Source organism: Microcaecilia unicolor, chromosome 7, assembly GCF_901765095.1.
Source record: "Microcaecilia unicolor chromosome 7, aMicUni1.1, whole genome shotgun sequence".
NCBI lineage: Eukaryota > Metazoa > Chordata > Amphibia > Gymnophiona > Siphonopidae > Microcaecilia > Microcaecilia unicolor.
In genome coordinates, this window is record NC_044037.1 from 174,818,197 (window position 1) to 174,835,976 (window position 17,780).

Below are 17,780 nucleotides of genomic sequence, written 5' to 3' on the forward strand. Positions count from 1 at the left end.
GAGCCGGCCCGAGCATGGCAAGCAACGATTCTTCGCGCTCTGAGCTGGCAGCGGGCGCCATTTTTAATTTACCACATGGCGCGACGTCCGCTGAGACGGAGAGTCCTGAGCCCAGGGGGAGGCCTCGGAGTGAGGCTGATATGGGAGCTACTAACCCCGGCAGAGATCCGGGTGCCCATGGTGGGTTTTTCTCCCCTGATTTTGTCTTATTAATGCATAAAGCATACATGCTTAAAAGAGCTCTCCCACAAAGCCCGGCACGGGCCTCTTCTAATGCCCCCCCCGGTGGATTCTAGCCTGGGTATGCCCTCTGAGGCGTTATTCACTGATAATTGGCAGAATATGAAGCACAGAAGGGCTCATTCCCCTTCAGAGAGTGCTGCACCTCCTTTTTTCCCCCCTGTGGTCGGGCTGCAAGGATTCGGAGGACTCTGGCAGGCCTTCATGGTCTGAGGAGCCAGAGTCTGGTGCAGAAGTGACTCAGGATCTGGACGATCCCTCCGCGGTGAAGATTTTCCACCGTGATGAGCTGCCAGCGCTTATTTCTGATGCCCTGCAGGCTCTCTCTATTGAGGACCCTGCCAGTGGCACAGCCTCCTCTGTGAATCCTAGGATGGCTAGTACCAAAAAGCCTGCTCGAGCCTTTCCTTTGCATGACTCCATCCAAGAGCTTATTCCATATCATCAAGCTGATCAATCCATAGACTGGTGGGTTGTGTCCATCTCCACCTGCTGGTAGATGGACACAACCCACCAGTCTATGGATTGATCAGCATGATGATATGGAAGGTAAAATTATGTATCATACCTGATAATTTTCTTTCCATTAATCATAGCTGATCAATCCATAGTCCCTCCCAGATATCTGTACTGTTTATATTCTGGTTGCATTTCAGATTCAAGTTTAGTCTTCAGTTCCTATTCAGGAAGACTTCGTGTTCAAGTTATTTTTTCACTTGGATTCTTCAAGAGTTGAGACGAGTTTGTGTTACAGTGAGCTGCTGCATTCCTCTCCCCTCCGTTTTACGGGGCTGGATTGAGATTTAAATTCTGCCGGCACTCCCTCCCGCTTCGTGCGGCTGTAGGGCAGCTTTGTACCCCTCCCGCTTCGGCGGTGTTAGGGTCAGTCAGCTCCTCCCGCGGTTGCGGTTGCAGGATAAGCCAGATCCCCCTGCATCGGCGGGTGTGGTGTCCCTCCCCCGCTTCCGCGGGGATGAGCTGGACGGATTCCCCTCCCCCACTTGTGTGGGGATGAGCTGGGTTAATTCCCCTCCCCCGTTTCGGCGGTGGTGAGCTGGGCAGAGTGTCCCTTTGTGGGTGTAATTCTCTAAGTGCTGAGTCCTGCGGATGGAGCTTTGATATCGACATACTGAGGAGTTTCCGGCAGCACATGACCACATATAGGGAGGCAAAAGGATTGCTCTCTATCTCCACCTGCTGGTAGATGGACACAACCCACCAGTCTATGGATTGATCAGCTATGATTAATGGAAAGAAAATTATCAGGTATGATACATAATTTTACCTTTCGGCTCAATGGGCTGACCCCGAGGGACCTTTGAAAGTTTCAGGCGCTTCTGGCCTTTCAAGTGACCCTGGAAGGATTGGCTGTCAGAGTGATGTCTGACAACACGACAGCAGTGGCCTACATAAATCGACAAGGCGGCACTCAGTGCAGAGCTCTAGCCACGCAGGCCGAAAAATTTGCCACTGGGCCGAGCTGCATCTACAGTTTCTGTCGGCAGCTCACATTGCAGGTCAGAGCAACGTGCAAGCCAATTATCTAAGCAGGCATCAGATCGATCCAGCGGAGTGGGAACTTGCAGACGAAGTGTTCCTGCAGATATGTGCCAAGTGGGGCAAGGCCGTGATGGATCTAATGGCGACAAGGTCCAATGCCAAAGTCCCGTGCTTCTTCAGCAGACGAAGAGATCCTCGCGCGGCGGGGTTGGATGCCTTGGCTCAATCCTGGCCTCCGGGCCTACTCTATGTGTTCCTCCGTGGCCTTGATAGGGCGAGTGCTCCTGCGGATTCGGCTGCATCAGGAGAAGTGGTTCTCGTCGCCCCGGATTGGCCCAGGAGGCCTTGGTATGCGGACCTCCGACAGATGCTCGTGGAGGTCCCCTTCAGTTACCTCTGGTTCCCAACCTGTTGTCACAGGGTCCGGTGACCATGGAGGACGCCGGCTGATTTGGTCTTATGGCCTGGCGATTGAGAGGGCGCAATTGAGAGGCAGAGGCTATTCCAATAAAGTAATTACCACTCTCCTGCAAGCCCGCAAGCGTTCCACTTCCGTGGCTTATGTCAGGATTTGGTGCCAGTTTGAAGTCTGGTGTGCTTCCACAGAGATCACACCCCTGCGGGCTCCTGTCTCGCCGATTCTGGACTTTTTGCAGGATGGTGTACAAAAAGGCTTGGCCTATAATTCCCTGCGGGTGCAAGTGGAAGCATTGGCCTCCCTGCGTGGCAAGGTTGAAGGCGTGTCTTTAGCTGCTCATCCGGATGTGGCACGGTTTTCTTAGAGGGGTGCTTCGGCTCCGTCCTCCCGTGCGTGCACCTTGTCCAGCTTGGAACCTGGGGCTAGTGCTGAAGGCCCTTCAGGGTGCTCCCTTTTGAACCGCTTTCGGCGTGCTTCAGAGAAAGATTTGACACTGAAGGCCGTCCTGTTAGTGGCCATTACTTCGGCGAGACGGGTGTCAGAGCTCCAGGCGCTGTCCTGTAGAGACCCTTTTCTGCAGTTTTCAGAGTCCGGGGTCACGGTTCGGACCGTGCCTTCCTTCTTGCCTAAGGTGGTTTCAGCTTTCAACCTAAACCAACCTATTTTCTTGCCCTCCTTTGTCAAGGAGGAGTTTCCAGAATCTTTTGGGCATTGCACCTGTTGGACTTGCGCAGGACTCTGCTGCAGTATCTGCGAGTTACTAACTCTTTCAGGACCTCTGATCATCTGTTTGTTTTGCTATCAGGTCCTCGCAGAGGGTCTCCAGTGTCTAAAGCCACTATTGCCCGCTGGCTTAAAGAATCTATCTTTTCAGCTTATTTGCTTGCTGGCCGGCCTCCGCCTGATGCCTTTAAGGTGCATTCCACTAGAGGAATTTCCTCCTCTTGGGCTGAAACTGGAGCACTCTCTCTTCAAGAGATTTGTAGTGCAGCAACATGGGCTTCTAAGCTATCTTTTGCCCGACATTACAGGCTGGATGTGGCTGCCAGGAGGGACGCACATTTTGGAGCGCAAGTGCTGGCGTGTGGTGTGGCTTGTTCCCACCCTATCTAGGGATTGCTTTGATACATCCCATCTGTAATGGCTGCATCTGCTTGATGACAAGGAAGGGAAAATTAGGTTCTTACCGTGATAATTTTCTTTCCTTTAGTCATAGCAGATGCAGCCATGATCCCTCCCTGTCTGATGCTATCTGCTGTAAATCTATTTCAGGTTCTGTTCGTGTTTCCTGGAGATTCCGTCCTTGGGAGAAAGTCGGAAAACAGTCTTCGGGATTCTTGTTCAATTAAAGGAGGATGACTTAATTCCCTCCAGTTTCATGTTTTGGAGGATGAGTTATTCCCTCCAGTTACGTCTCAGTGGAGGATGAGTTTATGCCCTCCGGGAGGATGTTTCATTCCCTCCATTCTGAGTTAATGCCCTTTGTTGTAGGGCCATCATTCGCTGTGAGGAAAGCTTATGTTATTCCCATTGCGGTTTGCCATACTGCTTTGGAAGCTTCAAATACTGAAGAGAGACAGTGGAGCAAGCTGGTATGAGGCACTGAAAAAAGTGTGCTCTCTATCTCCCTCTGCTGGTTGATGGATACAACCCATCTGTAATGGCTGCATCTGCTATGACTAAAGGAAAGAAAATTATCACGGTAAGAACCTAATTTTCCCATTTTTTTTATCTGTGCTGTCTACCCATTTAATGTTTCTAATTGTGTTGGTCCCTGTCTCTGGTTGCTACTTTTCTTTTTTCTTTTAACTCTTTTCAAGGGTCTCCTGTCCATGTGTATTTATGTTCTTCTGCCCATTTGCTTTCTGTCTTCACCTCTTCCACTATAACTCCAGTATTGATGTGTTCCAACTCTGTGGGTGCTTCAGCACCCACAATATTGAACAATTTGACTGTGCCCAGGAAGGGATAATTTCTATTGGGTTTAGCACCCCCAATCATTTTGAAAAGTTGACTTCTATGTCCCTACCTATCCAGTCTTGCCAAATTTCTCTCACTGTCCCCAACCCATAGCTTTCTGTCTCTCACACCCCCCCCCCTTATTCAGTATCGCCCCATCTCTCTGTCACTCCCTCCCTCCCTCTCATCCAGTCTTGCCTTGTTTTTCTCTCCCTCCCCACCTATTCAGTCTTGCCCAATTTCTCTCTCCCGTCCAGCCCATACCTCTTTCTCTCCCCCCATTTTATTTAGATTGTCTTTAGATTGTACACCTGTCTTCTAGCTTGTACACCTGTCTTTTAGATTGTAAGCTCCTTGAGCAGGGACTGTCCTTCCATGTTTAAATTGTACAGCGCTGCGTAACCCTAGTAGCGCTTTAGAAATGTCAATTAGTAGTAGTAGTATAGTCCCATCTCTCTCCCCCCCCCCCCCCCCCCCCCCCCCCCCCCCCCGGCTTTGCACCTCTGCCAGGCCCTCACTAATAAACTGCCATGTTCTCTCTGCAGCGCCACTAGTGCTTCCTGTACCGGACCTGGAATTTTATATCAGAGGAGGCAGGCTTGGTGCAGGACGCACTAACGGCACTGCAGAAAGCCTGTGTGTTTCCATGGTAGTTTTAGTGCGAGCCCAGTAGAGGTGCAATGGGAGGGAGGGAGCAAGACTGTGCTGCGGGGCCATGGTGAATAGGAGGGGAGAGGGAGCGGGCCCTGCATGCAGTGAAGGCACAGCTCAGATTGGGGAGGCAGCTGAGCCTGACAACAAATAGCCAATCAACAGCTGTTCTGGGCAGGTGTAGAGGGCGGGGACTGGGGTTTCCAGGTGATGACAGACCCTAGCTTGCATCTGATTGTGCCTGAACTTTCGTTTTGTAAGTTTAAGGCCAATCAGCTGCAAGCTGCATCTGACATCACTTGGAAAGCCTGTAGAGGAGGAGAAGCAGAGGGGTGGAAAATATTTTTTTAAACTACTTTCCAAGTTTGTGCTTTGTTACCAAGTACAAAAGTACAGCTTAAATGTAACTCATTTTTTTTGCAATACATTTTTTACTTCTAACTCGTTACAAGTAATAGTACTGCCAGTTGTACTTCAGTTCTGTAACAAAGCACAAGTACTTTGTTACTACCCATCTCTGAACATAATAGTAAAATGAACAAATATAAACATAAATACAATAAATGAGGTAAACTTGAAAATATGATCAGTACAATTCAAATAATACCATAATAGACAGCATGGAAGAATATTTTAATATAGATATAATACAATAACACCATAATACCAATGAAACTCATAATAAGCAACGCAATAGAGCATTCAAATATCATAGATATGATGCTAATGCCAAGTGCAGATGTATAGATGGGGACAAGATGGGTTGTGCATAGTCTATTGGAATAAATAGATGGGTGGTTAAACTCAAGGCAAAGTCTTTGTATGGTAAACAAGATCTGAGGAGCTGGTCTAAGTTACAGGGTGTGCAGCAAGCTAGTCCAGGTGTGGAATGGATGTATAGTCAGTCACCCTATGTATTAATGGCTTCTGAGAAGAGCCGGGCTGTCAACCTGCTTCCTAAAGTAGAGGTAGTCTCAAGTTAAATGTAGTCCTTCTGGAAATAAGTTCCCAAGTGTGGGGGCTACTCCTGAAAAGGCTCACTGGCAGGTGCCACATTGTACAATTTCTTTTGATGAAGGTACAGATAGTGATGCTCCTTGAGAGGACCTTAGAAGTCTCAAATGTATGTAGAGGTCTAACTTATTCTGAGGGACTTTGAAAATCAGAGTTTTAAATTTAACCCTGTAAGTTACTGGTAGCCAGTGTAGTTTTTGCAGGAAGGGTGTGATATGGTCATGCCGCTTGCAGCCTTCTATCAGTCAGGCTGAAGCATTCTGAATTAGTTGAAGGTGGTTTGACCAGTATACAGGGTATTAAAGAATCAGTGTCAGGTTTGATCAAATAGCAATGAAGCAGCTGGAGATTCCAAATAATGAATTCGGTCAGCTTCATCACATACTCACGGGGTACTCAGTGTTTGAGAAACAACATATTGAGTGAATGTTGTCACTTCAATTATCAAAACTGTGCTGCTGCACCACAAGTGAAAAGACAACTAAAACAGTACACACACCCTCTAAATACTGATTCTGACTTGTACTGAAGTTTTGAGTTTATGTAGATTTTTCTGTTATGTTTGTAGCACCTGTTTTATATAGACACAAGCTCCTATGTGTCTTTACAGAATCACCCCTCCAAATCCCTCAGAGATCATGGCTAAAAAGTTTATTTTGTGTCATCGGCTCACCATTACTGCCCTCTGATATGAGTAGGATTCACTTATGTATTAGTCTTTTTTGTTTTTTTTTTTCTGTTTTTAATTTACAGCTCCATGTATAATCCAGTGTCCTTTGGAAATAACAGTGGCTGCATTACCAGTACAGTCGTGAGCTCTCCTGCAATGTCCTGCAGATTTAGCCTTGGAGAATCCTTCACCGACAGAAGAGATTTCACTCCCACTTCTAGTAGCACCACTAATTTAACCAAACTCTTACAGGAACAGGGAATCTCGGCCAAGGTCTACAGCAACCCCACATTTGAGAAACCACTGTTTCAGCGGGCATCAAGGACCTTTACCATTCCCTCCACACCACCAAATTCGCCCTCCCTCTCTCCTTGCTCATCTCCTTTGCCTTTTGAGTCACGATCAACTCTTTCTGAGAATTTTCTAGCCTCTCGACCAGCTGAGACATTTCTACAGGAAATGTATGGAATGAAAACCGTCCGTAACCCTCCTGACTTAGGGAAGCTAAAGATGAATCTTGTGGAAAGGTTGAAGAGACTGGGGATTGCCAGGGTAGTAAAACCACCTGATTCTGGAGAGCACAACAAGGGTCAGACATTGGAAACTGAACTACAAAAGCAGGATTCTACTGTTTTTCTTGGAACAGGAAGCAGCTTGATGGGTGGACTGAGGAGGAACCAGAGTCTTCCAGCTTTGATAGGTGGTCTGCCACCACCAGTTTGCACATCCTCACCAAAAGTCAGCACCTTAAAAGAGATCATAGTGAGAGGTTACCTGACATCTAGTTGAACAAATGCAAGAACAAAGCCTGGGAAAAGTTATTGGGTTACTGTAATGTAACAAGAAAGTTGTAGAAGGGGTGGGCATGTAGTAAAAAGTGAAAGTGAAATCAGGAATATTGGATATAATTCAAGAAGGAAAAGGGAGAAGAAGATAATGAGGACAGTGCTGGGAAGGAAGTTGAGGAACAGAGAAACCAAAGTTAGAATTTATAAAGTATTAGATCCTTAAAGCACAGATTTGTCAACTACAAGACTGATCTTTATTCCTGTATGGAAGTATAATACAGCTTCTAGATTTCTTCAGTCAACAGACTTCACCTGCTAGGTCCTCACATGCAGTGGCATATTTGCAGAACTTAAGGATCCACTTAATGCTAAACTTTTATACTTGGCCCAGTAAACAGCGATAGATTTTCCAACTGACAGAATAAGCCACTGCCTAGAGGCAGCTACCCCACTACCAAAAGTGTACTCCTGTCGCTGGAATTGGTGCTTTTGTGGCCTATTCTTATTTTAGGCAGGCTGCCTCACTGGCTGGTTAATGTAGCAATTAGGGGAACTGTTGTGAGGCTGCCACATCTTGTGATTTTGAATGGACATCTTCCCTTCCCCAGTAGGAAGGAGGCAGCCAGCTGTCCATCTACCTAGGTACAGCTGAAAGGTTAAATCCATCACTGCCAGTAGCTATTTTCAGTTCTGAAGAGCTAAAGGTATAGCACCAGTTAGCATTAATACACATCTTTCAGCTTTTGTATGACCATTGTAGAAATTATTTCTACTTCCAGGGTGTTTGGTGCTTGTATTTTTAGATGTATAGAAGACAAGCCATTTGTAATGATATGTATTAAGAATGAGAGAAGGGACTTTTGTAACAAATGAGGCCATTGAGTTAGATGGGGGTTTGCTTTGTAAGTGCAATGACTAATGAAGCATATATAGAAATGAATGTTTTTGTGCAAGGCAGATTACCAGGTACACTGACAAAAGTGCAATCAATAGAAATTAAAAGAATAGGATGCACTCAGTATGAAAAAGTGTATAAAAATGTTCAGAATGTGCTGTGCATATTTTTACCAAAAGGTTTTTAATTATCCATCATTAAATATTCTTAGGCACATCTTTCTAAGGTTGCAAAAGGTAATTTCCTCACAGGTGTTTGTTTTCAGGGTTGTTATTTGACTCCAATAAAAGTATATTTATCCAGGTGGGGAGTGCTGTCCAAATTTTTGTGATGGTGTGCTGTTAAATATTGGATATTACTATGCCAGTAGCAAAAACTCTTGTCTTGTACACGGAATGAACAAGGAAGGTAAGGCGTACCTCGAATTTTAAGAGAATCTTTTTTTCAAAGCAGGAGTATGTAAGCAGCAGGATCAAATTTTCAAGCAAGTCTGTTGCTTTGTTGCATTGAGAACAAAGGGTTTGTTTAGCTAGCAAATAGTCTTTTCTAAAATAATGCAAGAGTTATTAAACTGTTTAAAAATACCAATAAAAATATTGGTACTTGACTGGAAATAATCTAAAATCTTTCTTGCTTATTAACTGAAAAGGGACAACCTCTCAGAAGCCGTACTGTAATGTTACTCGTATGTTGGTTCTCAAGCAATCACCATTGTCATGTTCTCATAGCCCCAAAAATGTACTTGTCTCCATTTGGATTCAATAACATATTTAAGTATGGTAGAGAAGAATAACACTGAAGTCCCTGAAGAACCACATGTGGGTCCCGAACTTTTAGTGAAAATAGTACTGCTTGGTTTTGCATGATATTTTGTGGTAGGGGGGGTTTTAAGCAAGGATTTTCATTCATGCCCTCTAGTACATTTACTTTACCCAAAGGAAATTAAAAAAGATGGAGCAATAGGATACTAGAGGCTCCTTTTACTAAGGTGTGCCATGCAGCCCATTATATTCCTATGGGTGTCTTAGCATTTAGCACACGCTAATGATTAGTGAGCACTAAATCCATTAGCGAACTCTATAATCTGTCAGAAATAGTTTTGAAATTATGTAAAATTATAAGTAAATGACATTAGATTTTAAATATTTTGCATTTGTTAAATTAGAATGAATGTGTATTTTTAGCTAGTTTGCTAACAGTTGTAACAATGGTTATCATTAATATTAGCAGCCAAACAAGTAAATATGACAGGTTTCTCGGACATTGTTCTGAGCTGTGGTTGCTTTGACAACAAATTGGGTAAATATCAATCCATGTTTTATATGATACCTACAGTGTCTTTGGTTTACACATTTATTTCTTAAATATTCAAGCGTCAATTACCTATGCATAACAAAAAAAAATTGTGCAATATTGTATTTGCATGTTGATTTTATTAAGCCATATTAAAGCTGTTGTGTATTTCCATTAAGGGGCCCTCTTAAGTACAGTAAAGTTTTGTACTTAACATGCAGTAGGTAAAAAGCATGTGCGTAACTATTTAGGATATTTCCAGTATCTTCTCATATATCCCCCCGCCTTTTACAAAGCCACACGGCAATGTAAAAGGACTTCGTCGGCATTAATGCACCGGCAGCCACTAGCGTGGCATTGTAGGGGGGGGGGGAGGGGTAGTTAGTAGACAGAAAAAAAAATCTATACTATGCAGTAAGTATATTAGTTTATAAGAGTTTAATTTATTACAGATTTGATATACCACCTTCACTGGCAGACAGATCAAAGCAGTTCTCAAGGTAAAACAAAAATAACAGAAAATGAAACTGAGCAGTATCAAATAGGAAAGCAGGACATTCATACAAAGGTATCTTGAAAAAAAATAGCATGGTAAAAGGGCAATTGCTCTACAACCCTTCTCCCAGACACTGAAAGGTCAGATGAAACAGATACGTGTGTTAACTGCAATACACCGCCCACGCTTATTTTCTTGCCGTAACACCTCCCATTTCCTGCCCCATAACTTATGGTGTGAATTAGCACATATTGTCATGCCAGAATAGTAACTTTTCCTATAGCTATGTGCTAATAGTTACTGTGCTTGTTAAAGGGCCCCTAAATGGGTTTTGTTTTGTTTTTATAATATGTATATTTTCATAGATATGCTTATTTAATTCTTTTTTTTTTTTTGTCAGGGAACATGTATTTCTCTTTATTTGATATAGTTGGTATAGAAGTTACAATTATGCAATACTGTGTGTTGAGAAATGTTTCACTTTTTTTTTTTTTAACAAATATATCTGAGGTCTGAAAATTATTTCCTTAACCCTTAAATATCCAAATATGCTCTCTTCTTTTCCATTGTAGCAGAACTCTAGTTATGAAGTGCCAACCCTCAATGGTTGCAAAATGGTCTGATTTTTCAGCATGTCCACAATAAATGTTCAGATATATTTGCATACATTTGGTTCAGAAATCATGTACATTTTGTGTTTTGGCTTTCCTGAGAGCCATACTGTTTTGCAGACCTTGGGGATTGGATATGTACATCCCTGACATAAAATTCTCATATTGTTCTCCAGGTGGTCTCCTTCACTTGCTAGAAAGTCACATATTGAAAATGACCAATGTAGTCTTTTCTATCAAATAAAGCCAGAATATACAACTACATATTGGTTTCATGTATAGTTTGAATTGGCACCAATATTGTTGGACACTCAAACTACACCCAAACATGGGATCTTTTAAATATTGCAATTTGCTGGTTTTAATGTGTATTAAAATTTAAAGGGGCCCTTTTACTAAAGTGTGGTAAGTTCTGTACTTTCCACATGTTAACATCAAAAATAGTGTGGTAAATGCAAAGCCTTTGCAGAAAATGTTGGAGTATGTCCAATATCTTGTCTTCATTTACCTCCCAGAGCAGATGCTTACTGCCTGACATGGCACTGGATTACATGCAGTGGCAGATTGGCGTGGGTGCACCATGTAATGTGGTGTGGTCCCAGAAGAAAAATGTTAGTGCCATTGCCATAGTGGTGACCCCCTCCCCCTCCTCGTATCACTCCTGATCCTGCCCTCCCTCCCAGACCCTGAGTTTCACCCCTCCCCAGGACCTATCTTGGGATCTCCATGGTGATCCATTGGTACTCCGGCAGCAGTAGAGATGCTCTGCTGCCTCCCAAGCTGCACTGAGATCCAAAATGGCCACCATTACCGCCAGTGGCCATATCTCACAGTACTGCAGTAGTACCACAAGATGTCCACTGGGGGTAATAGCAAAATTTTGGGATCCTAGTGCATTCCTGGGTGGCAGCTGCCCAGGTACCACTTGACCACCATAGAGACCCCTGGATTTGTCCCAGGAGGCAGAGTCTGACTCTAGAAAGATGGGGCATGTTCTCGGGCAGAATTTTTGACAGGATTGGAAAGGAGTTGTGACTGTGAGAATGGGATCAGAGGTGTCACGGGCAATTGGAAGGACAGGGGGAGCAGCACCATGGCACTTAAGTTACAGCGGCTGCATTAACAGATTGCCAGTAGTGTAGCTGCACCTACTGCCTCCTCTTGAGGTGACAGTAACTGCGGGATTTGTACTACATGCTCTGCTTTTTAGCACAGAAGACAGCATGCATTTGTGCTAATCTTTACGGTAAAACCCACATTTGCTGCTTCACGCAGCTTAGTAAAAGGGCACCAAAGTTTTGGACACTTCTGTTAAGGATGATTTCTACATATACCTCTGGTAGTCCTGCCATAAACATCTTCAGGTCTGTCAGGGTAGCCTTGTTTTGGGGGAGACATAGAATATTTTTGTTTTAAGAGGCTTTGTGGAATACCAGCACATTGAAAACATAATATCCTGCCACCCTATTTAATATTTATATTTGGATCATCAAACCCAAAGAACGCGTTCATGAACCTTACAGCACTCTGACATGATCCATCAAAAAACAGTGATTTAAAACCTGGAGAATTAAAAAGAAGGAAGTGTCATATGAAATTAAATGTTGTGTAATGATTTATTTAGAGCTTATTACTTATGTTCAAGTGGAGCAAGGATCTCCTATTACATTTAGAAACATCTCAACACTCTGTAAAGCACTTGAGCTTTAAATGTGTATGTGTGTTATAACATTTTCATGAAACTATTATTTTCCAAAAGAAGACATTCTATTTGTATTGTCATATTACTTCTAACTGGTATGCTGTATAACAGCATTTCTTGTTGTGTTGGGCATAAAGGGTATACAAGCAATGATATGTTGGAAATGTACATGGAGAAATTGAACACATTTGTAGAAATGCAAACTTTTACAATGACTGGCAATCTAAGGTTTTTTGTTGAGTCCATTTGTCCGAATCAGACAAGCTTCACAAATGCTTGATTAAAAGAAAACTGTATATTTGTGTACTTTTCAATAAATGAGAAATTAACCCTTAACAGCCTATGTTTTTCTGTGCATATTGCAGTTTATTACGCTATAGTTTGACTCGGGCATTTCTCTGTTTAAGAACATTATCTGTTGTGGCATTATATTTTGGTCAATAAAGACTTTCTCTCTGGACTTGCTACCAGTGAGACATTGCTTAAATAAGAAAATAAAGTGTGTGGTGTTATTTAACAAAGGAAAAAAATCTGAATTTTAAGAATGCTTTCTTGGCAAATTTGATTAAAAAGAGCATTTTTCTAAATTTGCAAGGGCTTATCTGTATTTCAACCAGTTTCAAGGTTTTGTTTCGTTTATTTTGATTATGCGCTTAGGGTTAGACCATCAAAGTGGATTACATTCAGTAAAAATATTCTAGTGGAATACAGAAAGAAGCAAATATACTGCAACAATTCTAACCAGAATGTTAGCAAACATGCATTTTTAAGTTTTTTGTTTTTATCATTTGAAAATTTGGTAAAACCTCCAAAAATGTGTATACCTTTATATTTTGGGATCATGGTAATGTATTTAATGTTATTCCTAAGATTCTGGAATCTTGGGTATAAAACATTCTTTTAGTGCCAAATTGTGTAAATTCCCTCATGCCTATGGCATTTTCTAGTTAAGAGCTAGGGGGCCCATTTATGAAGCAGCGGTAGCTGTACCACCACATGCCAAATTGGCCATATGGCACTAGAAAATACTTTTGTATGTTCTAGAACGTATGCCCAGTGGAGTCCCTACCGCCTCCTAAATAGAAGGCAGTAAGGGCTTCCCTAGGAAATGGCCACTTGCTAATGAGCACACAGCCATGTCCCTCTGGAAAAAAAATCATCTTACTCTGGTGGCAGTAAAAGAGAGTCTCAGCATGTGGCAAACCCATGCACTGACACCACTGCAGAGCCCCTTTTACCACCATTTGCTAAAAGGACCCCTAAGTGCACTACATGTAATTTTTCATTATCTTCTGTTATTTTAAAACAGGTACAGTCTAAATATTGATATGCATCAAAAATCTAGCAATGCCAGACAATGAGTCCTTGCTAATAAAATTAGTGCATGCTTTCTATACAGTTTACCCGCCAGATATTTTTTTTTTAATCTTTCCTTCCCAACTGGGATCTTCTCAACTGTAGTCTAGTGCTTTCTAGCTTTTTATTTTTTTCAGTAAGCCTAGTATGTTTGGAAATTCTGCAAAACCCTTTCCCATGCACTCATGCTCATCCCCCCACAACTTAGTTCCGTTCCTCATATTTCCTACCTCCTCCTACACAGCTCATCCTTCCACTAACACACCATGTTGTATCATACATTCACTCTCCTTCTCCATGTACTTGTTCTCTGAGCTTCAGCTCATCCCCCCCAAAAACCTGATTTTAAAACCAAAGATATTTGCTGAAAAAAAATGTTAAATGAGAGTTTTATTCCAACACCTAAGTAATGAAATGACTTAATTGGAAATGTCTGCTTTCCAAAAATAGTTGGAATTAGAGATGGTGGAGGATTATGATCTATAATCCAGCATGTTGTGGTTTTTTCCGCTTTGAGGATTAGTTGATTATCTTTTAACCAGTTAGCTACACTATCAAGACAAACCTGTAGAGAATGGAGATCAATCAGACAACTGCTCGAAGTGTGGGAGGGGTGGTGCCGACTTGGGCCACATGTACTGGAATTGCCCGCGAATTCAATTTTTTTGGAAGTCACTGTGTTTACATGTCTCACGGATGTGGTCCTGCAAATGGAGTCCATCCCCAGATCTACTATTTGATATCTTCAAGATGCAGCGGCCGGCACTACCAGGGTACAAATCATTCTTGAAATTTGCTACCTTAGTGGCAAAGCGCACCATACTTCAACAGTGGTTGGAGGTTGAAGGTCCAAGTGTGGCACATTGGAGGATGGCCATGATTCAGTGCTGTTCACTGGACAAGAGAGGAATCAGAGATCTAGCTTCGAAGAGAGGCGACATATTCTGCAAGTCTTGGTCTCCATTTTGGGATACTCTCACTCCAGTAGCCAGAAGTAAAATTTTGAATTGTTAGGTTTAACGGGTTCGGGTAGGTCTGGGTGGGATAGAGGGTGGGTACAAGGGGGGAGTAGAAGGAAGGGATGGCAGGGGGGGTAAGGTGTAATGAAAATAGGTATATATATAAAATTTTATCCAGCCTATGTTGTTTATTACTTGGTTTTGTTTTGCATTGTGTAAATTGTTCTGGATTCCAATAAACAGATTATACAAAAAAAAAGAATGGCGATCAATCGAGGCTTCATTAGTGTAATAGGTCAAAAGAATATCATCTGCATAAACATATGTAGACATACCAGAAGATTAAAAGTTGCCAAAAGACTCAGAAAGCTGTTAACCAAAGGAGGTGACAGAATGGATGCTTGAGGAACACCACAAGATAATAGGAAAGTGGACATTACAGGACAATTTAGTAACTGAGAAAGAAGGATCATGGGGAAATGAAAAACTTTACCTGAAATACCTCTAGAAGACAATCTATGCAATAAGAGAGAATGATTGACCAAATCGAATGCTGCCAAGTCTAATGAAACTAAAAGAGCAATTGAACAATTATCTAATATGCTATGAATTTCAGCAGAGGTTGGTGGATGTCCCTTGCCAGGGGGATAATCTTTTTGGAGAGGAGGTTGAAGAGGTCACTGACCAGATTACGAAACACACAAATACTATCTCTTCTGTCTCCCGCCGGACACCTGCATCCGCCTCCTCATCTAGGAGGTATTTTGGCAAGTCAAGGATTGCCCCCTACTACTACTCTAGGCGTAGGTACACTCCTTCGGCTCATCAGCCTGCCCAGGCACAGCCCCAGCATGCTCATTCTCGTCAACAGCGTTCGCCTAAGGCTCCTGCTGTTCCCCAGTCAAAGCAAGGGATGAGTTTTTAACTGACTCCAGCAGAGCATAGTCGCAATAAAAGTGACTTGCCAGTTGTGGGGGAGGTTAACATTTTTTCACCATAGGTGGCCTCATAACCTCCAACCAGTGGGTTCTTTAGTCCGTATCAGATACACCCTCAATTGGCATTATTGCCCACATAGAGCTCATTTGTTCAGCTCTCAGCACAAGCAGGTACTTGAAGAGGATCTCTCCACCCTTCTGAAGGCCCATGCGATTAAACTCATTCCACCAGGACAGAACGGCAGGAATTCTATTCCAGGTACTTGTGCAGAAGAAAACAGGGGATGCATCCCATTCTAGACCTAAGGGCCCTGAACAAATTTCTAGTCCGGGAAAAGTTCAGGATGGTTTCCCTGGGCACCCTTCTCCCACTGATTCAGGAAAACCAATTGGCTATGCTCTCGACTTAAAGGATACATACACTCATATCCTGATACTTCCTGCTCACCAAAAGTATCTTCAATTTCGGCTGGGAACACATCACTTTCAGTACCGCGTGTTGCCTTTTAGCCTCGCATCAGCTCCCAGGGTTTTCACCAAGAGTCTAACGGTAATCGCAGCATTGCTGAGCAGACTGGGAGTCCATGTGTTCCCTTATCTTGACAATTGGCTGGTGAAGAGCACCTCAGAGGATAGTGCTCGGGAGTCCATGCGGATGACTCTTCGGGTGCTTGAGCTACAACGGTTTGTTTTAAATTACCCCAAGTCCCATCTCCACCCTGTCCAGAGATTGGAATTCATAGGAGCCCTGCTCGACATGCAGAAGATTTGAGCCTTCCTCCTGGAGGCCAGAGCAGACAACCTTGTCTTGCTGGCCTCCAAGGTTTGAGCCTCTCGGCAGGTCACAGCTCGGCCAATGTTGAGATTGCTGGGCCACATGGTTTCCACAATGTTTAACACCCATGACACATCTCGATAGGAGATCAGCTCAATGGACAAGCTTCTCAGTGGTGTTAAGTCTCGGGAAGTCTGGAAGATGTCATCCAAGTGTCCCCAGAGCTTGTTCGCGCTCTTCAATGGTGGACAGTTTGATCCAATTTGACTCTGGGACTTCCACTTCAAATTCCTCAGCCGCAAAAGTGGTGACGATGAATGCATCTCCCCTGGGATGGGGAGCTCATGTAGATGGGCTCCACAGTCAAGGAACTTGGTCCTTTCCGGAAACCAATCTTCAAATCAACCTCCTGGAGCTTCGGTCTGGAATGCTGTAAAGGCTTTCAGAGATCGGCTGTCCCATCAAATCATTCTCATTCAAACAATCAGGTTGCAATGTATTACATCAACAAGCAGGGGGGCACCAGATCACGCCCTCTGTGTCTGGAGGCTGTCCGGATGTGGTATTGGGCTCACCTTCACGGCATGTTTCTCCGAGCCACTTATCTGGTAGGTGCAAACAACACCCTAGCTGACAGACTGAGCAGGATAATGCAACCACACGAGTGGTCTCTTCACATGGGCATAGCCCGCAAGATCTTCCGAGCATGGGGCACCCCCTCGGTAGATCTTTTTGCCACTTAGATCAATCACAAGGTCCCTCAGTTCTGTTCCAGGCTTCAGGCCAAGGCAGACAAGCTCCGGATGCCTTCCTCCTCAATTGGGGGACAGGTCTCCTGTATGCTTATTCTCCGATACCTCTAGAAGGAAAGACTGTTGAAACTCAAGCAAGACCACCGATCCATGATTCTGATGGCGCCTTATTGGTTCCCTCTTCTTCTGGAATTATCCCCCGAAGAACCATGGAGATTGGAGTGTTTTCCGACCCTCATCACTCAGAACAAGAGATCACTTCTACATCCCAACCTCCAGTCTCTGGCTCTTATAGCTTGGATGTTTAGAGCTTAGAATTCACGTCCTTGGGTCTTTTGGAGGGTGTCTTCCGGGTCTTGCTGGCTTCCAGGAAAGATTCCATTAAGAGGTGTTACTCTTTTAAATGGAGGAGGTTTGCCATCTGGTGTAAGAGCAGGGCCCTAGATCCCCCTTACTTGTCCGACACAGACCCTGCTTGAATACCTTCTACACTTGTCAGAGTCTGGTCTCAAGACCAACTCAGTAAGGGTTCACCTTAGTGCAATTAGTGCTTATTGATGTGTAGAAGGTAAGCCCATCTCTGAACAGTCTTTAGTTCGCTTTATTAGATGTTTGCTTTTGTCAAAGCCCCCTGTCAAACCTCTGCCAGTGTTATGGGATCTCAACATCATTCTCACCCAGCTGATGAAACCTCGTTTCGAGACACTGAATTCCTGCCATCTGATGTATTTGACCTGGAAGGTCGTTTTCTTGGTGGCTGTTA

General features: G+C 43.6%; 1 protein-coding gene across 7 annotated transcripts in view; it reads left to right on the forward strand.

Annotated features, from left to right (window-relative positions):
* The window catches only part of TRAK2 (trafficking kinesin protein 2), a 233,460-nt gene extending 225,023 nt beyond the window's left edge, over positions 1-8,437 (forward strand). For all 7 annotated transcript variants that reach the window (XM_030209080.1, XM_030209083.1, XM_030209079.1 and 4 more), the window contains one exon: positions 6,536-8,437. In XM_030209080.1, the coding sequence (XP_030064940.1) occupies positions 6,536-7,241 (706 nt within the window). In that variant the 3' untranslated portion in view covers positions 7,242-8,437. The remainder of the gene's footprint in view (positions 1-6,535) is intronic.
* Positions 8,438-17,780: the final 9,343 nt, after the last annotated feature.